The 26,422-nt window shown below is 41.8% G+C and overlaps 1 protein-coding gene across 3 annotated transcripts in view; it reads left to right on the forward strand.

Moving 5' to 3' along the window:
* The first annotated feature begins 1,088 nt into the window (after nt 1–1,088).
* LOC132386022 (transmembrane and ubiquitin-like domain-containing protein 2) overlaps nt 1,089–26,422 on the forward strand; it is a 32,702-nt gene continuing 7,368 nt past the window's right edge. Inside the window, exons 1-2 of one of the 3 annotated variants that reach the window (XM_059958293.1) lie at nt 1,089–1,217; nt 15,907–16,525. In XM_059958293.1, the coding sequence (XP_059814276.1) occupies nt 15,930–16,525 (596 nt within the window). In that variant the 5' untranslated portion in view covers nt 1,089–1,217; nt 15,907–15,929. Of the gene's footprint in view, nt 1,342–15,906; nt 16,526–26,422 lie in introns of all 3 variants that reach the window. The other 2 variants (XM_059958295.1, XM_059958296.1) reach the window with 2 other exon arrangements.

Genomic DNA, 26,422 nt, shown 5'->3' on the forward strand with positions numbered 1-26,422 from the left:
GTCGACATAGAAGTAGAGAAGAGATGTAAGTTTTTTATTTAGACAGTGGTGGGTGTGTGGAATGGGCTGCTGGCAATGGTGGTGGAGGTGGATACGATAGGGTCTTTTAAGAGACTCCTGGATGGATACATGGAGCTTAAAAAATTAGAGGGCTATGGGTAACCCTAGGTAATTTCTAAGTATGTGTTTGGCACAGCTTTGTAGCCTGAAGGGCCTTTATTGTGCTGTAGGTTTTCTATGTTTCCATCCCAGGCATGGGTTGCCAATTAATGTCCCTCAATTGCAGGAAGCTCTCTGCCTGGTCTGTGACTGAGTTGCCCGCCCACTTTTGGCCTGAACGTTGTGAATTCTGCTTGGTTTATTAGCTTGTCATGGGAGCCCCTCAATGTTAACACAACTCTACACTTTGAACCACCTTGAACTCCTCTATCACCAATGACAAGAGCAACTGTAGCTGGTCTCATCTTATGTAAAACCCTACTGAAGTAAAACTTGGGGAATCCCCAGCCACCTCTGCTTGTTAACATTCCTCTTGATGCCTTCCACAGTGGTGGCGGGGAGCTCCTAAAGCAACAGCTGATTTGGTACAAGACCATGTTGGTACAGACATTTCCTAAAGTATTTTGTCTTCTGAAAATGCAGATACTGTATATTATACCTACATTTGCTTTATCTATTCCATTTGTCACTTCCTCAATTCAATAGTTTAGTCCAACACTTGATTTTCTTTTATAAATCCTTGCTGAGTTGACTCATTGTTATGTTTTAAAGCTATTCTGCTATCGCGTATATAAATATTACAGCAAATTCTCTGCAATTGATGTTGTGGAAACATGCATATATTTATTTTATACTTTTGGCAGGTGCTATGCTCTTAAGAAGCTTTAAGATGTTCTACCCCAAAACAGATTAACGTTATTGACCTAATTTATCCGAACCAATTTATTTTATCAGCGTAACTTCTTTTTGCTCGCGTGACATTTCATCAAGCTGCTATTCAGCCTGGTACTGCACGGGCGGTTTGTGGTGACGTCAAAGCGCAGTCCGGCGGATTTTGAATAATGTCACGACACATTTTGCGCTTTCGCGCAAAGCGCTGTACTAGTGACGTTACAAGTGTGTTAATGGTAGCGGCGGAGGTAGGGAGGAATCTGTTGAGCCGCCATTTCGTGAAGACTGGGCTCCCAACGTGCCGGGAATATGGTCTTACAGGATAGGTGAGGAGAGAAGACGCGACCGAAGAGTGAGGTGCATTAGATGTGCGTTCCTACCGGACTCCTGCAGGAATGGGCCAGTTGGCAGATCCGACTTTTTTTGGAGTTCGTGCTTTACTGGGATCGGGTAATACCTAGGCCGGACTCTTTTCTCCACTGTCTTGCTCAGGGTGCATACACCACGGTCGATGATTACAAAACTTGCTCTTTCAAATAAATTACAAACTGAGTTTACGGCTGACGACCCAGCCAGCTTTCGCAAGGATGGGCTGTAACACTAGAGTTCATAAGACTTTGGTTGTAGAATTCAATCGGGATGGGCCTATAGCGTCTAGCTTTTAGGGTAAGGGCAGCTCTGTAGCTTAGGAATGGATATTCTCCAAGCTACAATAGGCAATAGTCCAGTTTCAACATTGATCTGCACACTGACATGAATTTTAAAATATGAGTATGAAACAATATTCAATTTACAACAATATAAATAATGTTCAGTGAAATTTGGGAATCTGCAGATAAATCTACCTGGCCACTAATGAGGAATTGTCTAATAACCTATTAAAAAAAGTGATAGAGCATACCTCACAGTAACAGGCCTTTCAATATCTAGTCCATGCAAAATGTTTTTTTTCTGCGTAGTCCTATCAACTGAGATGTACCATAGCATTCCATACTTCTCCCATCCATGTTCTTATACAAACTTTTCAAACCCACATCCATATATACTGGAAGCTTGTTCCACATTTGCAGAATGAAAATGTTCCTGCTCAGATTCTCCTAAAATATATTTCATGTTTCACCCTTAACATTTGACATTACCTGCTTGCATTAAATCTATCTATAATTTTGTCCTTCTCATAATTTTTCAGACCTCTATCAAATCTCTCATTCCCTTTCTATTCAGCCTTCCCCTATAACATGGGTCTCAAGTCTTAGCAAAACATTCTTGTAATTTTTTTCTGCACACCTTTAATATTATTGATAATTATTCTGTGGGTAAAAAATCTCTTTAAGACCCAAACTTCCAAGGAATTATGAATGTTCACAAATCTCTCTGGTCCAAATTTGCTGGAGACCAAAGAATACAAATTGTCCTGTATACAGTTGGATGAATGGGAGGAATTTTGTTGCCTGTTCTGTTTTGCTATGTTGTGTTTTGCTGGATATTATGGACATGCCAATTTGGTGCTAAGAATGTCTGGTGACACTTGTGGGCTCCCCCTGCACACCACTGGTGTGTGGTTGTTAAAGCAAATGATTAATTTCCATGCTTTATATTCCATCTGCCACTTGTTTGATACCATTCTCCCAATCTAAGAGCAGACTCCCTGGTTCTTCAACATTACCTGCCCCTTTCTATCTTAATATCATCCACAAAGCTATCAATTTCGACATCAGAATCACACACATTTAATGTTGAAGGAAGTGGTCACAACACTGACCTATTTGGAACACCATAGCAAACCAGAGAAGAGCTAATTTATTACCAAACTTTGTCTCCTGCCAATCAGTCTTCCAGGACAGTATCTTCTGTAATACCATGTGCTCAAATTATGTTTAACAGCTTGTGCATCACCTGTTGAAGGCCACTTCCACTGAATCTCCTTTGTTTATTCTACTTGTTATTTCTTCAACAAATTCTGACATATATCTAGCAAATTTCCCCATAAGATAAATTGTAAGGTAAGCTGTTTACAGGTAGTCTACCATCAGTGCTAGAGGTAGTTTGTTGTGATGCCACACAAAGATAATGAGTGTTTTCATGACTTTTCAGTGGGCTACAATCATAAAATGGGGCACTCAGCAGGAGCCAATAAAAAGAGGCAAGATTTAAGTAGAGCAGGTATTATGAGAGTAGACATTGCTAAAGTGGTCAGGCATTAGTTGAATAGGCTTAGGTAAACATAGACAGAGTTTCTGAGTAACTTTTGGATAAGATGTTTTTACTGTTAGGTTGTAGGGAATGGGTCCAGAGTTATTGGTATGTGCCTTGTGTGAGATGTGAAACCTTTGGAAGACTTCCAGTGCCCCTAGTAACTTAAATTTGCATGAAGTGCACCAAGCTACAACTCTTTAGAGACTGTTAGGGAACTGGAGCAGTAGCTTGATGACCTTCTGCCCATACAGGATCATGAGAAGGTGATAGATTGGAGGTTCAGGGTCATCTCTTTCAATACTGTTGGGGATGGATGTGGCCTAACACAGGTAAGTCACAGTGTTCGAGTCTCTGACATTGAGTCTGTTTCTATGACTCAGAGGGAAGGGGGGAGAAAAGGCACACTATGGTGATAAGGGATTTATTAAGAGGAATGGACATGAGGTTCTCTGGACTAGGAGATCCCCAGATGGTATGTTGCCTCCTGTGTGCCAAGGTATGGGATAACTCGGATCGAGTCATTAAGTGGGTGGGTGAACACCAGAGGTTGAAATCCGTACAGGTACCAATGACATGGTTAGGAACAGTGACCTGTTTCTTTTAGCCAAAGTGAGAGATAAATCTGTGGAATTCATTGCACAGGCAGCTGTGGAGGCCAAGTCTTTATGTATATTTAAGGCAGAGGTTGATAGTTCCTTGATTGGTCAGGGCATGAAGGGATACGGAGGGAAGGCAGGAGAGCGGGGCTGAGAGGAGAATTGGATCAAATAAGAAATGGTGGAGCAAACTCGACTGGCCAAATGGCCTAATCCTGTTCCTATATTTTATGGTCTTACAAATGTACTGTAGTCACCCAAAAGTTGCAGCAGCAGTTCCTGGGTCAAAAGTGGGAAGGGAAGTAGGCAGTCAATGCAGTGTCCCTGTGGCTGTACCTCTTCAGAGGCCTAGAATACAAAAGTAACAGTGTAATACTGAAACTTTATAAGGGATTGGTCAGACTGTAGTTAAAATATTGTGAGCAGTTTTGGGCCCCTGAAGAAAATACGTGCTGACATTGGGGATGCTCCAGAAGAGGTTCACTAGAATCGTCCAGGGAACAAAAAGATTGAAATATGAGAAGGGTTTGATGATTGGGCCTCTGCTTCCTTGAGTTTAGAAGAATTGTGGGGGGGGGGGGGGTGTCAGGGGCTGTCATTGAAACCTAACAAATATTGAAAGGCCTTGATAGGGCGCATATCAAGAGGATGTTTTCTGTGATGGGAGTCTAGGACCATAGGGCACACACTCAGAATATTTGTACATTTATTTAGAACCGATATTAGGAATAATTTCTTGTGCCAGATGGTGGTGAATCTGTGGAATTCAATACCATAAATGGTTCTGCAGGTCAATTCTTAGTGTGTACAGTATTTAAGGTGGAGGGTGAAAGGTTTCTTGATTATTTACTAATCAATATAGCTTTGAGTTATCCCATCTCATTAGCCTCTGACAAACCCAATTAACTCTAATCTAATCACAGAACAATTTACAATGGCCATTTTACCTCCAAAGTACACTTTTGAACTGGGGAAAACTGGAGCACCTGGAGAAAACCAACATATTCGATGATTAATCTGGGTGTGAAAGGTTACAATGAAAAGGCAGGAGAATATGGTTGAGATGGATAATAATTAACTATGTATGGCAGAGCAAAGTTAATGGGCCAAATTGCCTAATTCTGCTTTTAAGGCCTGTGGATTTTGGCCTACTTTATCATGTGCCTCTAAGTATTATGAAATCTCATCCTTAATAATGGACTCCAACATCTTGCCAACCACTGAAGTCAGGTTAACTGGTCTGTAGAATCATTTACTGTCTTCTTAAATAGTGGATTGACATTTGCAATTTTCCATTCCTACAGAACCATTCCAGGATCTAGTGATTCTTGAAAGATCATTACTAATTCCTCTATAATTCTTTCAGCTTCTGATTCAGAACTTTGTTGTGTAGTCCATCTGGTCAGGTGACTTACCTAACTTCAGACTGCTCAGCTTCCCAAGCTCTGACGCCTTAGTAATAGCAACTATACTGACTTATGATGTTCTTGAATTTCTAGCCTGCTGGTGTCTTCCAATAATTAGTTATATATTTAATATTTAGCATTTTTGTTGCATTGTTGATGTAAGAATTAGAAATCTGTTTTAATTGATCTTCTTTCTTAGTCACAGAGAGGTATAATCCAGAAATGGGCCTGTCCATCAAGTTCACACCAACAACAAAATATTCATTAATTATGATCCTATCCTAACCCATTTTACTCCCCACTTTCCCGTGAGACATCCTTCAACTCCATTGATTTTTTTTATCGAAGTTCACCATCAAACTAACTTCTTTGTAAGATGTATTTCAGACATTGTACATATATATCACATAATCATATATATCACAAATCTCCACAAAGTATTTATCTCAGGTATACTCTTATAGAAAAGAGTGGAAAGAAAAAACAAGCAAAAGGAAAGAATTATGTACAAGTAGGGAGTGATCTTTTTTCTATAACATATTCATTGATTTGTGAGAATAAAATCAGGCCTATGAGGCATTATGCAGTTAAACAATTTTTCCCAGTATGAATCAAATTGTTCCAAATGCTGTTATCTTCTCCATTTTGTAAATGTCCATTGTAATTTCCATCCATGCACTTAAGGTTTGGCTCTCCTGTGATAACCATTTCCTAGTAAGAGTCTTTTTACCAGCCACCAACTGTATATTCATTAAATATTTAAGTCTTTCCAACCATTCTTGAGGTATATATCCAAAATATACTGTCTTATTTTCTAAGAGTATTTCACATTTAAAGATGTCTTGTAGGGCATTGTGTATCCCCCCCTCCAATAGTTTTTGATAATGGGGCATACCCAGAAAATGATAATAGTTTGTATCTTGATTTCCACAATTTCTCCAGCAAACAGGGAGGTTACTATCATAATGGGATTTCTGAGAGGCTGTAATAAAATATCAAGTTTTTCCATCTAAACTCCCTCCATTTCTGTGAACATTTCTGTATCTCCATTTTGTCCATTCTTCCTCAGATATAATTATCCCTCCTCCCATTTTGTTTTAATGTATGAAGTGGAATGTGTTTTAAGATTTGTCAAACCCTTATACACGCTTGAAATGATTCTACAACAGTTACCTAAATTATATTATTTTCTAAATAGCTCTCAAACATGTTCTTGCCTTGGTTACATTTTTAACCATCTTATTAACATACTGTTGCATCTGTAAATACTGATAAAAATCTTGTTTTTCTAATAAGTGTTTCTCTTTAAGCATTTCAAAACTGTACAGTGTTCCTTCTTTCATTATGTTGCATAGAACTGTTATACCTTTAGTTGTCCAGTCCTTGAATCTAGCATCCGGTTTATTCGGCGTAAAATCCGAGTCAAATGCACACCGTTTAAGAATTGCAATATCTCCCTCAAGTTTATATTCTTTTATAATAGTTTTCCATATTTTAAGAATCCATTTCACCCATGGGTTATCAATAGTATTTATGTACCTTTGTAGGTTGTTATCAACCAAAATTGCCTGTATGGGGATGGAAAATATCCCTCAATATTTTTCCATTGAGCTTCATATGATGGGTTGCACCAACATATCACATCTCTCAACTGTGCTGCAAAATAATAATCTCTAAGAGAAGATAGGCCCCATCCCCCCTTTCCTTGGATAATTGCAAAGTTTTGAGATGAACTCTAGGCCTTTTACCCTGCCAAATATACCTTGATAGCATCTCGTTCCATTCATTGAATTGATTTTGATTAATCTCTATTGGTAGGGTCTGAAAGAGATATAATAGTTTGGGCAGTGTATTAATTTTAATAGATTCAAACGAACTGAGACTAAAAAAAGGAATTTTAATTGATATATCATCGTTATATCTTCCTTAATTTTTAAATGTAGGCTGATAATTGCATTAAGATAATTTTGCCAAATCTTTTGGCATAATGATGCCCAAGTATTAGAAAGACTATATGTGCCATGCCAGGGATATCTACTTTCAATTTCTCTTGGTGGGCTATAGTTATATGAGAGTAATTGTGTTTTATCTATGTTGATTTTGTATCCTGATAATTTACCATATTGTTCAAAGGATTGCATCAATTTAGGTAAAAAGTATGTTAGTTGCCCTAGATAGATCAAAATGTCATTTGCGTAACAGGCCAATTTATGCTCTGTCCCTTTAATAGTAATTCCCCTGATATCTTCATTTTGTCTGATGAATAGAACATAGAATAGTACAGCACAGTACAGACCCTTTGGCCCACAATGTTGTGCCAACCCTTAAACCTCGCTTCCCATATAATCCCCCACCTTAAATTCCTCCATATACCTGCAAACACGAGGAAATCTGCAGATGCTAGAAATTCAAACAATGCACACAAAATGCTGATGGAACACAGCAGGCCAGGCAGCATCTATAAGGAGAAGCACTGTTAATGTTTCGGGCCGAGACCCTTCATCCTGACAGTTCTTCTCTTTATAGATGCTGCCTGGCCTGCTGTGTTCCACCAGCATTTTGTGTGTGTTGTCCATATACCTGTCTAGTAGTCTCTTAAACTTCACTAGTGTATCTGCCTCCACCACTGACTCGGGCAGTGCATTCCATGCACCAACCACTCTCTGAGTGAAAAACCTTCCTTGAATCTGCCCCTTGAACTTCCCTCCCCTTACCTTAAAGCCATGTTGTCTTGTATTGAACTGTTGTCCCCTGGGGAAGAGGTGCTGGCTGTCCACTCTATCTATTCCTCTTAATATCTTATAATCCTCTTAATATCTTGTAATCCTCTATCATGTCTCCTCTCATCCTCCTTCTCTCCAAAGAGTAAAGCCCTAGCTCCCTTAATCTCTGATCATAATCCATACTCTCTAAACCAGGCAGCATCCTGGTAAATCTCCTCTGTACCCTTTCCAATGCTTCCACATCCTTCCTATAGTGAGGCAACCAGAACTGGACACAGTACTCCAAGTGTGGCCTAACCAGAGTTTATAGAGCTGCATCATTACTTCGCGACTCTTAAACTCTGTCCCTCGACTTATGAAAGCTAACACCCATAAGCTTTCTTAACTACCCTATCCACCTGTGACGCAACTTTCAGGAATCTGTGGACATGTACCCCTAGATCCCTCTGCTCCTCCACACTCCCAAGTATCCTGTCATTTACTTTATACTCTGCCTTGGCGTTTGTCCTTCCAAAGTGTACCATCTCACACTTCTCCAGGTTGAACTCTATCAGCCACTTCTCAGCCCACTTCTGCATCCTATCAATGTCTCTCTGCAATCTTTGACAATCTTCTACACTACCTGCAACACCATCAACCTTTGTGTTGTCTGCAAACTTGCCAACCCACACTTCTACCCCCTCATCCAGGTCGTTAATAAAAATCACGAAAAGTAGAGGTCCCATATCAGATCCTTGTGGGACACCACTAGTCACAACCCTCCAATCTGAATGTACTCCCTCAACCACGACCCTCTGCTTTCTGCAGGTAAGCCAAATCTGAATCCACCTGGCCAAACTTCCCTGGATCCCATGCCTTCTGACTTTCTGAATATGCCTACCGTGTGGAACCTTGTCAAATGTCTTACTAAAATCCGTGTAGATCACATCCACTGCACGACCCTCATCTATATGCCTGATCACCTCCTCAAAGAACTCTATCAGTCTTGTTAGACATGATCTGCTCTTCACAAAGCCGTTCTGTCCTTGATCATATAACCATATAACAATTACAGCACGGAAGCAGGCCATCTCGGCCCTTCTAGTCTGTACCAAACGCTTATTCTCACCTAGTCCCACCTACCTGCACTCAGCCCATAACCCTCCATTCCTTTCCTGTCCATATATTTATCCAATTTTTTTTTAAATGACAAAATAGAACCTGCCTCTACCACTTCTACTGGAAGCTCATTCCACACAGCTACCACTCTCTATGTAAAGAAATTCCCCCTCATGTTATCCTTAAACTTTTGCCCCCTAAATCTCAACTCAAGTCGGCTTGATTGAATCTCCCATACTCTCAATGGAAAAAGCCTATCCATGTCAACTCTAACTATCCCCCTCATAACATAATTTTAAATATGTCTATCGTTCCCCCCCCCCCCCCCCGCTCAACCTTCTAAGCTCCAAAGAATAAAAAATTAACTTGTTCAACCTTTCTCTGTAACTTCGGTGCTGAAACCCAGGTAACATTCTAGTAACTAATATTCCAGTGGTCTGATTTAGAGAATCTTTTTCCAACAGCTTTCCCACCACAGATGTAAGGCTTACTGGTTTGTAATTACGCATACTATACCTACTGTCTTTTTTGAACAAGGGGACATTTGCCTCCCTCCAATCTACCATTCCCGTGGACAACGAGGACATAGATCCTGGCCACAGGCTCAGCAATCTCTTCCTTCGCTTCATGGAGCAGGCTGGGAAATATTCCATGAGGCCCCAGACACTTATCCATCCTAATGTATTTTAACAACTCCAACACCTCCTTTCCCGTAATATCAACGTGCTCCAGAACATCAACCTCACTCATATTGTCCTCACCGTCATCAGGTTCCCTGTCATTGGTGAATACTGAAGAGAAGTATTCATTCAGGACCTAGCTCACTTCCACAGCCTCCAGGTACATCTTCCCACCTTTTTCTCTAATTGGTCCTACCTTCACCCCTGTCATCCTTTTGTTCTTCACATAATTGAAGAATGCCTTGGGGTTTTCCTTTACCCAAGGTGTTCTCATGTCCCCTTCTTGCTCGCCTCAGCCCCTTCTTAAGCTCTATTCTTGCTGCCCTATATTCCTCAATAGACTCATCTGATCCTTGCTTCCTAAACCTCATGTATGCTGCCTGCTTCCACCTGACTAGATTTTCCACCTCACTTGTCAACTATGGTTCTTTCACCCTATCATTCTTTATCTTCCTCACCAGGACAAATTTATCCCTAACATCTTCCAAGAGATCTCTAAACGTTGATCATATGTCCATAGTTCATTTCCCTGCAAAAACTTCATCCCAATTCACACCCGCAAGTTCTAGCCTTGTAGCCTCATAATTTTCCCTTCCCCAATTAAAATTTTCCTGTCCTCTCTGATTCAGTCCTTTTCCATGATAATGCTAAAGGCCAGGGAGTGGTGATCACTGTCCCCCAGATGCTCCCCCACTGAGAGATCTGTGACCTGACCCGGTTCGTTGCCTAATACTAGATCTAGTATGGCATTCCCCCAAGTCGGCCTGTCAACATACTGTGACAGGAATCCGTCCTGGACACACTTAACAAACTCTGCCCCGTCTAAACCCTTGGAACTAATCAAGTGCCAATCAATATTAGGGAAGTTAAAGTCACCCATGATAACAACCCTGTTATTTTTGCACGTTTCCAAAATCTGCCTCCCAACCTGCTCCTCGGGATCTTTGCTGCTACGAGGGGGCCTGTAGAATACTCCCAATAGAGTAACTACTCCCTTCTTGTTCCTGACTTCTACCCATACTGACTCAAAAGAGGATCCTGCTACATTACCCACCCTTTTTGTAGCTGTAATAGTATCCCTCACCAGTAATGCCCCCCTCTTCCCCTTTTCCCCCCTCTCTTTTACCTTTTAAAGCACTGGAACCCAGGAATATTGAGAATCCATTCCTGCCCTGGTGCCAGCCAAGTCTCTGTAATGGCCACTACATCATAATTCCATGTATGTATCCAGTTCATCACCTTTGTTCCTGATGCTTCTTGCATTGAAGTACACACACTTTAGCCCTTCTACCTTACTACCTTTATACCCTTTATTCTGCTGCTCTTTCCTCAAAACCTCTCTATATGTTAGATCTGGCTTTACTCCATGCACTTATTTCACTGCTCTATCGCTCCAGGTCCCATCCCCCTTGCAAATTAGTTTAAAACAATGCTAGCAAACCTACCAGCAAGGATATTGTTCCCCCTGGAGTTCAGGTGCAACCCATCCAATCTGTACAAGTCTCACCTTTCCCAGAAGAGATCCCAATGGTCCAAAAATCTAAAACCCTGCCCCCTGCACCAACTCCTCAGCTACACAGTCAGCCGCCATCTCCTCCAATCCTTACCATCACCATCATGTAGTACTAACAGCAATCCTGAGAACGCCACCCTCGAGGTCCTGATCTTCAGTCTTCTGCCTAGTTCCCAAAACTCACACTTCAGGACCTCATCCCTCTTCTTGCCTATGTTGCTGGTACCAACATGTATCATGACTTCTGGTTGCTTTCCCTCTCATACCAGGATCTCATCTCATGCACCCGGTCAGAGTCATCCTAGATCCTGGCACCCGGGAGGCAACAAACCCACGTGGGTATTCTTCTCATGTCCACAAAATCTCCTGTCTGCTCCCCTGACTATAGAGTCTCCAATGACAACAGCTCTCCTCTTCTCCATCCCACCCTTCTGCGCCACAGGGTCAGACTCAGTGCCAGAGGCCCTGCCACTGTGGCTCACACCTGGTCGGTCGTCCTCGCCAACAGCATCCAGGATGGTAAACTTATTATTCAGGGGAATGGCTACAGGGGTGCTCTGCACTACCGGTCAGCTCTCCTTCACTTTCCCCCCTCGGACTGTCACCTGCTTTCCGGCAGCCTAGGTATGACTACCTCTCTGTAGCTCTCATCTCATTCTCATCTCACTGCCTCATTCTCCCTTGTAACCATATAACAATTACAGCACAGAAACGGGCCATCTTGGCCCTTCTAGTCCGCGCCGAACGCTTACTCTCACCTAGTCCCACCAACCTGCACTCAGCCCATAACCCTCCATTCCTTTCTTGTCCATATACCTATCCAATTTTACTTTAAGTGACAATACCAAACTTGCCTCTACCACTTCTGCTAGCTCATTCCATACAGCTACCACTCTCTGAGTAAAGAAATTCCTCCTCGTGTTACCCTTAAACTTTTGCCCCTAACTCTCAACTCATGTCCTCTTGTTTGACTCTCCCCTTCTCTCAATGGAAAAAGCCTATCCACGTCAACGCTATCCATCCCCCTCATAATTTTAAATACCTCTATCAAGTCCTCCCTCAACCTTCTACGCTCTAAAGAACAAAGACCTAACTCGTTCAACCTTTCTCTGTAACTTAGCTGCTGAAACCCAGGTAACATTCTAGTAAATCTTCTCTGTACTCTCTCTATTTTGTTGACACCTTTCCTATAATTTGGTGACCAGAACTGTACACAATATTCCAAATTCGGCCTTACCAATGCCTTGTATAATTTTAACATTACATCCCAACTTCTATACTCGATGCTCTGATTTATAAAGGTCAGCATACCAAAAGCTTTCTTCACCACCCTATCTACATGAGATTCCACCTTCAGGGAACTATGCAGCATTATTCTTAGATCACTCTGTTCTACTGTATTTTTCAATGCCCTACCATTTACCATGTATGTCCTATTTGGATTAGTCCTACCAAAATGTAGCACCTCACACTTATCAACATTAAACTCCATCTGCCATCATTCATCCCACTCGTCTAACTGGCCTAAATCTCTCTGCAAGCTTTGAAAACCTACTTCATTATCCACAACACCACCTACCTTAGTATCGTCGGCATACTTATTAATCCAATTTACCACCCCATCATCCAGATCATTAATGTATATGACAAACAACATTGGACACATACAGATCCATGAGGCACACCACTAGTCACCGGCCTCCAACCTGACAAACAGTTATCCACCACTACTCTCTGGTATCTCCCATTCAGCCACTGTTGAATCCATTTTACTACTTCATTTTTACTACTTCATACAACTTATGAGTTGAAGGTCATCCAGCTGCTGCTCCAGATTCCTCACACGGTCTTCCGTATCATCCAGCCACATACATTTCTGGAAGATGTGACTCTGTGGGAGAGGGGTTTCCCCCAAGAATGCCACATCTCTTGAGATTTGAGCTAATGGTTCCAGATATAATGAGAAGGGTAGTGGTGACCATGCACAGCCCTGTATTGTGCCCCTTTCTAGGGTAAGACTATTTGATAAATATTCATTAATTTTAATTCTAGCAGTAGGGTTGTCATATAGTGCCTGTATAGTTTTAATATTTGTGTCATGGAAACCAAATCTGTGTAAAACTATATAAAGAAAATTCCAGTTAACCGAATCAAATGCCTTTTCAGCATTCACACTTATCACTATTGCTTTGATTTTATACTTTTGTATATGATCCATAATGTGATGTTTCCTTCGTATATTGTCTTGTGTTTGGCGTTGTCGTATAAAACCTGTCTGATCGTTTTGTATGTGTAGAAACTCCTCTAATCGTTTGACCACGATTGAGGTAAATAATCTATAATCTACATTAAGAACGGATATTGATCTAAATGATCCACATTCCATTTTATCCTTGCCTTCTTTTGGTATAGCTGAGATTATCACTTCCTTCCAACTGGGTGGCATTTGTGCCTTTTTTAGAGCCCAGTTCAGTGTGGGGAGTAAAACAGGAATTAACTCATTTTTAAATTCTTTGTACCACTCTGCCGTATTCTCATCTGATCCTGGTGACTTGATTAATTTAAACCTACTAATTGCAGCTTTTAATTCATCTTCAGTTATATCAGCAGTCATCGTTCTATTTTGTTCTTCGCTTAAAGTGGGTAACTAGAGAATTCAGGAAGCTGTCAATTTGGGTTATGCTTCTCCCTGGAACTTTGGAATATAGCATTTTGTAAAACACTTCAAAAGCTTCTTGAATTTCACTTTGCTTATTTTTTATCGCTTTCGTTCTTGGGTCCCTAATTCTATGTTGTATTTTCTGCTGTCTTTTTTCAATTTCCACGCCAGTATTTCCATAGACTTACATTCACTTTCATAACATTTCTGTACAGAAACATTAAATTTTTCCTGATTTCTTGCATAGCCAAACTATTAATTTTATTCCTAATTTTAAACATTTCTTCTAATGTGTCCTATGATAAATTCAATTTGTGTGTTTGTTCTAGTTCCTTCAGCCTGTTTTGTAATTCCTGTAATGTTTTATTCCTTATTTTCTTCTTATTTGAAGATATCACTATAATTTTCACTTTTGAAACAGCTTTCAGAATATCCCATAAAATGGGAGGTGAAACCTCTCCATTATCATTAAATTCTAAGTAAAGACCAATTTCTTTTTTAGCTTGTTCCTTAAAGTAGGGATCATTGAGTAGACTTGAATTTTATCTTTGTCTTTTCCAAATGTTATGAAATAGCCGATTCTTGTATATACAGAATGTGGAGCAGAATAATGAGTGTAATCCCTTCTGTCAGGGAAAAGGCCCCTCCATATTTCAATTAAACCAACATCCTCAAAAAGTGTATTAACTTTCTTATGTAACGATTTTGTTTCGTAGGTTTTTCTATTGGAAGAGTCTAACTTTCGTTGTAATTGTAAATTTAAGTCTCCCCCCCCCCATGTCAGGAGACCTGTTTCCGTTACCATAATATTAGTAATTTTCTGAATGAAACCAATATCACTTCCCAGGGGTGTGTATATATTCAATAGAGTAACTGAATTTCCGTCTATATTCCCCCTTACCAGAATATATCTGCCCTCCTTATCTCCCATTTCAAATACCTTTTCAAAACTTAGCTTGCTTAAGGTAAGAATAGCAACTCCTGTCCTATGTCCTGATTTATATGAGGGGAAAAACAAATTAGTGAAGCCCATTCTCTAATTTTCTATGCTCATTATCACTTAAGTGAGTTTCCCTGTAAATATACCACATGGGCTTGTTCTTTTTTCATTTTGGATATAATTCTACTGCTTTTGATTGGATTTAACAGCCCATTGACATTATAAGAAATGAATTTGATTTTGTCCTTAGCCATTTGTATTTATCTGTCAATATAACATTGAAATTAGCAGAATAAAACGTAATCGATCTACTCCCTGAATAAATAAGAACCAAGAAATGCAAATAATAAAAAAGGTAACAAAGGTGTGATTCCAAGGCTGAGGTCTCTAGTAGATGACCCTGTGTTGAGCTAGAGGAAATGTCTAGCTGTGGGGGATAACCCCTCCTGCTTGTGAGTTGAGGGCCCCCACTGCAGTATTCATAAAAGTTAGTGAATAGATCTATGTCCGTTACACAGAAAAGATTTCCCTGTGTATTCCTCCCATATATATATATTCTCATTTAGGTGGGGAAAAAGGAGTAAGTAAATGAATAGAAAAAGTTCAAATGTATAAAATCCACATTATAATACGTATTTCTCGAGATAGGTATATTGCCATCTATTTTTGCTTCCGTTTACCTTAAAAGCACTTTTAAAGTTAGCCAAACCTTATGGCTCTTCCGGAGGGGTGAAGCCTGTCTTTGGAAAACTCACAGAATCTTCCTGATATACTTCTCTCACCCTCTTCCAGTCCCCTGCTTTCTCGATTCTCTCAGTATTTCCCAAGCAGAGCGGGATAATTGCTCAGCCAGGCATTCGCTCAGTTTGATCACCAATTGAATTGATTCTTTTACCTGTGTACACCCTGGAGCAATTTAGGATGGCCTAAAAATCTACCCAGCTGTGTGACTTAGACATGTAGGAGGAAACCCATTATATAATCCCATTTCTTAATGAATTTTCCACATTTTCATTTAGCATTGGTACTTGCTTCTTTAGTTTGCTTATTTTAATTTTTTGTGGGAAATTTGTTGCTAAAATCTAAATTAAAGGGGCAAAATTGGGGAAAAACATTAAAAAGGTAAAACACATGGGGTATATTAAAATGTTTTTGAAGAGACAGTTTGTATAGCATTACTGACAATATTTTCATATTTTCTCAGATTGTTTTGAGAACTTTCTGTAAATGGACACCAGCACCATGTCATTTGTTGAAGGAGTTGGTGATGAAGTCACAGTCCTGTGTGGAATAGTCTTCCTGGTACTGGCACTTGTTCTTGCTTGGCTCTCCACACATGTTGCTGATCGTAGTGATCAAATATTTGGGACCATTGTTACCACGGGGAACTCGTTAGTAGGGTTAAGCAGCGTAGAGCAGTACGTGGCAAATGCAGCAACACCTGAAACTGATGAAGCCCAGACAGCAACTGTCCCTATTGAGCAAAAGCCAGAGGAAGAAAATGATTCTGGCCTTGGAGCGTCAACTAGAAATAATGGTCCCACCAATGAGCAGGTGCCAATTGAAGAAGCTTCCAGTTTAACCGATGCAAATATTGATCCTCTTTTGAACATACAAGGTTTGCGCAAGCGAGCATCAACCAGTGAACTTAGTACTGAAGAGGTTCTGGAGCATGGATTGCTTGAGGACTGTGATGCTCATACGTCCATAGTGAATAGTGTTGAAGAGACTGAAGGGCAAATTAAAGTGAGGCTAAAATTTTTAAATGATACTGAAGAGGTAGCATTTGTAAAACCAGATGATACAATTGGATTTCTGAAAAGGTAAGATATTGTAAATTAGATTTCACCAAGTTAAAATAATTTAACATTTAAGTTAAATCTATAGATCTTTTACAGACTTTTGCACAAATCTGTTTAATTTTAACATTTGCAATTAAAAGCAACCCATGGCATAACATTTCATTAATTTTTGAACAAAATTTTGGCCTTTGGTAAATGGTGATTTTTATAAATGTGGTATTGTATTAAGTTGTTATGGGTATTGACAGGATAAGTGCAGAATTGATATCTTGTGTGACTGAATATCCATCTGAAATCAGAAGAATTTTTGCTAGAAATTAATCTTTGGAATTCCTTTTACTTGGGATTGGAGAGATTCACCTGAGAGAGACTGAGAAGATTTTGGATTTTAAGATAATAAAACAATTAAGGATTTAGTAAAGTAATGATAAGGGCAATTGACCGATTAGGGAAGTAAAAGGTCTTAAGGTGGATAAATCACCTGGACCAGAAGGACTACATCCCAGGGTCCTGAGTGATAATGGAGAGGGCAAATGCAATGTTGGCATTAACTTCAAAGGGAATAGAATATAAAAGCAAGGAGATAATGTTGAGCCTTTATAGGACAGTAGTCAGGCTGCACTAGAGTATTGTCAACAGTTTTGGGCCCCATGTATCAGAAAGAGAGTCATTGGAGAGAGTCCAGAGGAGGTTTACAAGGATAATTCTGGGAATGAAGGGAATGAATTTTTTTAATTCCACTTCCTACTCCCATTCCAATATGTCCATCCATGGCCTCCCTTACTGTCGTGATGAGGCCATGCTTAGGTTGGAGGAGAAACACCTTATATTCCATCTGGGTAGCCTCCAACCTGATGGCATGAACATTGATTTTACAAACTTAAAAAAATGCCTCCACATCCCCTTCATCATTTCCCATTCTTAGACCCTCTCTCATGTTACCTCTTTGCCCACCCATCACCTCTCACTTGTGTTTACCGCCCCCCCCCCTTTTTTCTTTCTTCCATGGCCTACTGTCTCTTTCACCAACCAACTTCTCAGCTCTTTGTCTCAGCTCTCCCCCTCCAATTTTCACCTTTCACCTGGTGTTTCTCTCTCCTCTCCCCCCCATCTTACAAATCTACTTCTCAGCATTTTTTCTCCAGAAGGGTTTCATCCAGAAATGTCGACTGTACTTTTTTCCACAGATGCTGCCTGGCTTGCTGAGTTCCTCCACTATTTTGTGTGTGTTGCTCAAGTGTTGGAAAGGATTAGATAGGGTGGATGTGGAGAGAATACTTCTTATAGCGGGGGTAACCAGAACTGGAGGGCACAGCCTCTAAATTGAGGGGTGACCATTTAGAATAGAGGTAAGGAGGAATTTTTTTATCCAGAGAGGAGTAAATCTGTGGAATGATCTGCAACAGACTGTGGTGCAGGCCAAGTCTGTTGGTATATTTAAGGAGGAAGTTGATAGTTTCCTGATCAGCCAGGGCATCAAAGGTTATGGCAAGAAAGCAAGTGTATAAGGGTTGAGTGGGATCTGGGATCAGTCATGGTGGAATGGTGGAGTAGACTCAATGGGCTGAATGGCCTAATTTTGCTCCTATGTCTTATGGTTTTAGGGTCTAAGATCTTCCTGCAGTGTTGAGGATAGATCGGGAACTGGATGATTAATCTATTTTTTCCTATTTTTTATATTACACTTGCCTCACAGACAACTAAGGTGAATTACATATTGATCTGGTTAAAATAATATGTGAAGGAAGAACATTGGAGAGGAATACTGGGAAACTTTTCTATGTAGATGTGGAAATCATTATTTTAAAAAACTGACGATAATGTAATATGTAGCATAAATTTATCATCCTATCAAAAGAATTATCACTGATGTTATAGTTCTATCCACTTGTTGAACTGAACAATCAATTTGGAATATATGCTCACATTCTTGACAGAGACACATGCTTTTTTTAAAATATGGAGTCAAGAAAACTTAAGTGACCCACGTTGCTGCTTTCTTAGAAAAATAGGAAAAGTTGCACATGGAACTTAATTTAATGTGAATTTGTTCATTTTATGTGCCCTTATCTACACAGGAGTACAATGTAGCATTGAATTTTGCCCAATTATACAGTAAGTGTTTCAGGTTTTTTTTGTTGAAATAATCAATTCTGCAAAAATAACCGGTGTTTTAATTATTTTGTTCATCTCCAAACTCTTTATACTAGATTCCTGAAATTATTGTTAAACATTATTCATGCTTGCCATATGGGAAATTGTTATTTAATTAACTCACTTGCGAGCCAGAGACCGTGCTATACAGAGTCCTCAGGCCACATTGAATAAGTCTCTCAATTTTTTCTAGTCTGAATGTTTTGATCTTAAGATTTCACTCTCTATACAAATTTTACAACATATTCTGATGATACTGATTCTGATTCATACACAGCAATCTTCCCAGTTTATTGAACCTTCTCAGTAGATTTTTTATATAATTACAGTATTATACTATGATTCAAATTGTGCATTTATTTCCATCCCTGAGAAGTAAAATGCTTAGTTTAGAAAATGGTGTGAGCAGTTGATCAAGAAAGAGTACACTGTCTCTGGCTCAGTAATGTGTATGATGTGAAAATAAACTATTTACTTAAAACTAAATTTGCCTGTGGTAAAGTTTCATTTAAACAAAATGATTATCCTTGGAAGTAGGTTAAGTTATGCAAAAGAGAGTAGGATGGTTAGATGTGGGCTTTCCTTTCTAAACAGAAAAAATAGGTACAAGATTAAACTTCCATTTATGAAGTAGCTTTAACATAGCAAAACATCCCACTGTGGCGACCCACTTCCCAGCGCACTCAAACTGGCTCACAAAGCATCGCGTGCCAGCACTGAGGCTGATCGCAAAAAGGGCGCCAAGCCTGCTTCACCAGCAAGGGGAAAAGCGAGAGAGGGCAGGATCAGGAAGGCTTTAAAGCGAGGCCGTGAAGTTTGAATAAATCTCTTTCGCAACTGCACCTCACCGACTCTGTGTCGTTGTTTCAGCGCTGCGTGTAGCACACCGCTACAATTGGTGACATCGATGACCCAATATGAAGATGAACGATGCCGCATCTGTTCATGCAGTTTCGTTGAAACTGCCAAGCTTCTGGGTGCTGCGACCTCACCTATGGTTCCAGCAAGCAGAAGCCCAGTTCCACATTCGTCAGATAACCTCGGATGCCACACGTTACTACTACGTGGTGAGCTCCCTCGACCAGGAGACAGCCGCCCAGGTTGAGGAGTTCATACAGTCACCCCCGGAGGACAGCAAATACACAGAATTCAAAGCCTTGCTCATAAGGACTTTTGGACTCTCACGGTGTGAGCGAGCTGCCCGCTTACTGCATTGGGATGGTTTGGGAGTCAGGCCACCATCAGCTTTGATGAACGAGATGCTGTCCCTGGCTGGAGGTCACAAGCCCTGCCTCATGTTTGAGCAGGCATTCCTGGAGTAGCTGCCCGAGGACGTAGGCCTGCTGCTGTCCGACGCGGATTTCAACGACCCCCAGGCAGACGTTCTGTGGAAAGCCAAGAAGGTGAGTGGGGCGTCTGTTGCACAGATCACCAGGCCACGCTCCCAGCAGCAAACCAGATCAGGCCCGGCCACGGAGCCCACTAACCCCAGAGGCAGGGGTGAGGAGACCAACAAACAATGGTGCTTCTACCATCAGCGGTGGGGTGCAAAAGCCCGCCCTGCAAGTTACCGGGAAACGCCAGGGCCAGCTACTGCTGTTGGCTACAGCAGCTGGCCATTGGGATAGCCTCCTGTATGTCTGGGACAAGCAATCAGGACGCTGCTTTTTGGTCGACACCGGAGCCGAGATCAGTGTGTTAACTCCGATGAGTTAAGACACCCGCAACAGGGCACCGGGTCCCAGCCTGAGGGCCGCGAACAGCAGCACAGTAAGGACCTACGGCACCCGTACGGTGCGGCTGCAGTTCGGCTCCAGCTGGTTATGTGGGACTTCATGCTGGCCGCCGTAGCCCAACTGCTCCTGGGCGCAGATTTTTTGCCGTTTCACAGCCTACTGGCCGACCTGCCAAGGAAGAGACTGGTACATGCCGAGACCTTTCAGACATTCTCCCTGGGTGAAGCCCAGTTGCCAGCCCCACACCTAGACTCCATCATGCTGTCCGACTTCACTAGAGTCCTGGCGGATTTCCCATCGGTTCTGACACCGCAGTTCACGGCAGCCATGCCCAGACACGGCATACAGCACCACATCCTGACACAGGGACCACCCCTCCATGCCCATGCTCGAAGGCTTCCCCTGGACAAGCTCCAACTGGCGAAGGAGAAGTTCAAGAGGATGGAGGAATTGGGGATCATATGGTGGTCCAACAGCCCATGGGCCTCACCCCTGCACATGGTACCCAAAGCGACGGGGCTGGAGACCGTTTGGCGACTACCGCAGGCTGAACGAGGCTACAACACCGGACCGCTACCCTGTGCTGCACATTCAGGACTTTGCAGCAAACCTGCACGGCGCACGGATCTTCTCCAAGATAGACCTTGTCCAGGGATACCATCAAATCCCGATGCATCCAGACGACGTCCCCAAAACGGCACTCATCACCCCGTTCAGCCTTTTCGAGTTCCTCCGCATGCCATTCGGCCTAAAGTATGCCGCACAGACGTTTCAGCAGTTAATGGAAGCGGTGGGACGCGACCTGGACTTCACTTTCATCTATGTGGACGACATCCTCATAGCCAGCAGCAGTCGTCAGGAGCATCTGTCCCACCTCCGTCAACTCTATGCCCGACTGAGTGAGTACACCCTGACAATTAACCCGACCAAACGCCAGTTCGGGTCGACACCATCAACTTCCTGGGCCACAGGATTACTAAAACCCCTCTGCCCGCCAAGGTAGATGCAGTCTGCCATTTTCCCCGACCCACCACAATCAAAGGCCTTCAGGAATTCGTGGGTATGGTGAATTTCTACCACCGCTTCCTCCCTTCAGCTGCCCGAATCATGTGCCCCCTGTTCACCCTGATGTCGGGTAAGGGCAAGGACATTACCCGGGACGAGGAGTCCACTGCCACTTTCATTAAAACCAAAGAAGCCCTGGCAAACACCACAATGCTGGTGCACCCCAGAATGGACGTCCCTACCGCCCTCACAGTGGACACATCTAACACGGCAGTCGATGGGGTGCTGGAACAACTCATCGAGGGTCGCTGGCAACCCCTGGTGTTTTTCAGCAAACACCTACGACCACCCGAGCTCAAATACAGTGCTTTCGACTGGGAACTGTTACACTATACCTGGCAATCCAGCATTTCAGGTACTTCTTAGAAGGTAGGCCCTTCACCGTGTTAACGGACCACAAACCGTTTACCTTTGCATTCACAAAAGCATCCGACCCCTGGTCATCCCGCCAGCAATGACATCTGTCCTACATCTCTGAATACATGACGGATGTCCGGCCTGTGGTCAGCTATGGCCAGCCTTTTGGGGACTCAGCTGCACCACACAACTGCCTACCACCCACAGTCGAACGGCCTGGTGGAGCATTTCCACTGTCACCTGAAGTCGGCTCTCATGGCCCACCTCAAAGGACCTAACTGGGTGGACAAGCTTCCCTGGGTCCTGCTAGGAATCCGCACGGCGCCCAAAGAGGATCTGCACACCTCGTCGTCCGAGTTGGTGTACGGCGCACTCCTGGTCATCTTGGGAGAGTTCATACTAGCCCAAAGGGGTCAAGAGGAAGAATCTGCAGCAGTCCTGGGCAGACTACGCGAGAAGCTTGGTAACCTGGCCCCCATACCCCCTTCGCAGCATGGGCAGAACCCGACCTGCATACCCAAAGACCTGCAAAACTGTAAGTTTGTTTTTGTACGATGGGGCGGACATCGGGCCCTACAGCGGCCCTACGAGGGGCCGTTCAAGGTGATCAACAACAACAGGTCCATGTACATTCTGGACATTGGGGGGAGAGAGGAGGTTTTCACGGTGGACCGACTCAAACCGGCCCATTTGGACTTAGCGCAGCCAGTGGAGATTCCAGCACTGCGGCGCAGAGGCAGACCTCCCAAACAGAGTCGGACCCAGACTGTGGACATTGGGGGGTGTATTGCCGGTTCTGGGGGGGGAGGTTATGTGGTGACCCACTTCCCAGTGCACTTGAACCAGCTCACAAAGTGGCGCGCGCCGGCATTGAGGCCGGTTGCAAAAAGGGCATCAAGCCTGCTTCACCAGCAAGGGGAAAAGCCCGCGCGCGGTACGGGACTGTGAATATGTGCCCCCTACAGCATTCCAGCCCGGGGAGGGCAGGAACAGGAAGGCTTTAAAGCGAGGCCGCAAAGTTTGAATAAATCTTTTTTGCAACTGCACCTCACCGACTCAGTGTCGTTATTTCAGCACTGTGTGTAGCACACCGCTACACCAACATAATTTTGCAAAGATTTCATTGAATCAGAAGAATGTTGCAGAATCAAAAAAGATAGATTAACAAAAGTTGGCCTGGGTGGTACAATTTAGAGTGTTGAAAAGGAGGAAATGTAAGTGGACAGATTTATACAGAATATTCTGTGCTAATGGTCTCTTTGGATGGCAGCACAGGCACCAATGTAGAGAAGAGCAGGAAGCTGGATTTAGAGGAACAGCCATAAGAGGGTCATGGAACCAAAGGTATTAATATGAGCTCATGAAAGGATTTGATAACAAGGATGATCATTTTAATTCAAGTCATTGGTTTGCCTAGTGCTATTGTAGGAAAACAATCATAGTGATGATTCAGCTGGAGAAGTTACATGTTTAAAATTAATTCAGCCAAACAAAATATCAGACAGACAGGCATACTTTATTGATCCCGAGGGGAATTGGGAAATTGGTATCATAGCTACTCAAAGATGAAAGACTAGTTGTTACTTGTTAATACCATTAAGATTTATAAATATATATATTCCCGTTAATTTTCTTACAGTTGAAGTCAGAAGTTTACATACACTTTAGCCAAGTACATTTAAACTCAATTTTTCGCAATTCCTGACTTTTAATCCTAGAAATCATTCCCTGTCTTAGGTCAGTTAGGACCACTACTTTATTTTAAGGATGTGAAATATCAGAATAATAGTAGAAAGAATGATTTATTTCAGCTTTTATTTCTTTCATCACTTTCCTAGTGGGTGAGAAGTTTACAAACACTTAGGTTGAAGTAGTTAAAACTCATTGTTTAACCACTCCACAGGTTTCATATTAGCAAACTACAGTTTTGGTAAGACGTTGAGGACATCTACTTTGTGCATGACACAAGGAATTTTTCCAACAAATGTTTACAGACAGATTATTTCACTTTTAAGTGACTAAACCACAATTCCAGTGGGTCAGAAGTTTACAAACAAAATCAAAAGAAATCAGCCAAGACCTCAGAAAGAAAAATTGCGGACTTCCACAAGTCTGGTTCATCCTTGGGAGCAATTTCCAAACGCCTGAAAGGCGCTACGTTCATCTGTACAAACAATAGAACGCAAGTATAAACATCATGGGACCATGCAGCCATCATACCGTTCAGGAAGGAGATGCATTCTATCTCCTAGAGATGAACATACTTTGGTGTAATAAGTGCAAATCAGTCCCAGAACAACAGCAAAGGACCTTGTGAAGATGCTGGAGGAAACAGGTAGATAAGTATCTACATCCACAGTAAAATATGTCCCATATCGACATAACCTGAAAGGCTGCTCAGCAAGGAAGAAGCCACTGCTCCAAAACTGCCATAAAAAAGCCAGACTACAGTTTGCAAGTGCACATCGGGGCAAAGATCTTACTTTTTGGAGAAATGTCCTCTGGTCTGATGAAACAATAATTGAAATGATGGCCATAATGACCATCATTATGTCTGGAGGAAAAAGGGTGAAGAACAAGCTGAAGAACACCATCCCAACCGTGAAGCATCATGTTGTGGGGGTGCTTTGCTGCAGGAGGGACTGGTGCACTTCACAGAATAGATGGCATCATGAGGAAGGAAAATTATGTGGATATATTGAAGCAACATTTCAAGACGTCAGCCAGCAAGTTAAAGCTGGGTTGCAAATGGGGCTTCCAAATAGACGATGACCCCAAGCATACCTCCAAAGTTGTGACAAAATTGCTTAAGGCCAACAAAGTCAAGGTTTTGGAGTGGCCATCACAAAGCCCTGACCTCAATCTGATAGAAAATTTGTGGGCTGAACTGAAAAAGCGTGTGCGAGCAAGGAGGCCTACAAGCCTGACTCAGTTGCACCAGTTCTGCCTGGAGGAATGGAACAAAATTCCAGCAATTTATTGTGAGAAGCTTGTGGAAGGCTACCCAAAATGTTTGACCCAAGTTAAACAATTTAAAGGCAATACTACCAAATACTAACAAAGGGCATGTAAACTTCTAACCCACTGGGAATGTGATGAAAGAAATAAAAGCTGAGATAAATCATCCTCTCTAGTACTACTCTGAGAATGCACATTCTTAAAATAGTGATCCTAACTGACCTAAGACAGGGAATGTTTTCTAGGATTAAATGTAAGGAATTGTGAAAAACTGAGTTTAAATGTATTTGGCTAAGATGTATGTAAACTTCTGACTTCAACTGTATATCAATTGACCATTGTAGTGAATTAGGAGTTCCATGAAGAATTGCGCATTTGTCGTTAAAATAAGTCTTAGTAAACACTCAATCTATGTAAATTCCATTGGAAACAATAGTGATCCTCCCAGAGTTTCTGGGCTCCACATTACTATGTACAGTAAGAAGCAAGATAAGAGGTTTGTGAACCCTTTGTAATTACATTTTCTGCATTAATTTCTCACAAATTGTGGTCTGATCTTCATCTAAGTCATAGTAATACACGAACAATTGTACTTTTTATGACCTTATTGAACACATCATTTACTCATTCATAGTCCAGCCTGGAAAATCTATGTGAACCCTTCTATTTATTAACTGATAGAACTTCCTTTGGCAGCAATAACCTTCAGCAAAAGTTTTCTCTAGCCCCTGATCAGTCTTGTACAATGCTGAAGAGGAACGTTAGACCATCCTGTTGGCAAAACTCTTCTAGTTCAATATTTGTGAAATACGTCATGAAGAGCCCTTTTCTAGTGATGCCACAGTATCTCAATTGGGTTAAAGTCTGGACTCTAACCTTACCATTCCAAAGCACAAATTTTTTTCCTTTAAACTTCTGTTACTGATTTACTCTTGTGTTTCATTCTTGTTGCATCATTCAAGTTGTATTAAGCTTTGGCTAAAGGACTATTAATCTGACCTTTTACTGTAAAATACCTTGAAACAATTTTGTATTCATTGTTCCTTCAACAATTGCAAGCTATCCGGGCCCTGAGGTAGCAAATTATGATGTCCTTCAACCATACTTCAGTTATGATGAGGTTTTGGTTTTGGTGTGCAGTGTCCATTTTCTTTCAAGCATAGCAACGTGCATTTCTGCCAAAAAAGTTCAACTTTGTCTCATAAATCCACGGAAATCTGTCCCAAGTATGTTGTGGAACATACAGGTGGTCTTTTGCAAGCTTGAGACAGTCATCTTTTTTTTGCAGAGCAGTGTTTTTCTCTGTGGTGTCTCTCCTTGAATGTCATTCTTGTTCAGTGCTTATTTAATAGTGGACACATAAAAGAGATTTTAGTGAGTTCTAGAGGTTGCTGCAGATCTTTTACTGTTATCCTTGGGTTCTTTTCCACCTCCTTCAGGATTGCACCTTGTGCTCCTGGTGTGATCTTTGTACGGTGTCTTGTTCACTTCAAGGGACAATAGCAACAGTACTGAATTTCCTCCATTTGTAGACAATTTCTCTTACTGTGGACTGATGAACACTCAGGTCTTTAGAAATGCCTTTTCCAGCTTCATGCATCTACATTTCTTCTTCTAAGGCCCATTGAAAAGTTATTTTAATTGGGGC

The sequence above is a fragment of the Hypanus sabinus genome (assembly GCF_030144855.1).
Source record: "Hypanus sabinus isolate sHypSab1 chromosome Y unlocalized genomic scaffold, sHypSab1.hap1 SUPER_Y_unloc_2, whole genome shotgun sequence".
Taxonomy (NCBI): domain Eukaryota; kingdom Metazoa; phylum Chordata; class Chondrichthyes; order Myliobatiformes; family Dasyatidae; genus Hypanus; species Hypanus sabinus.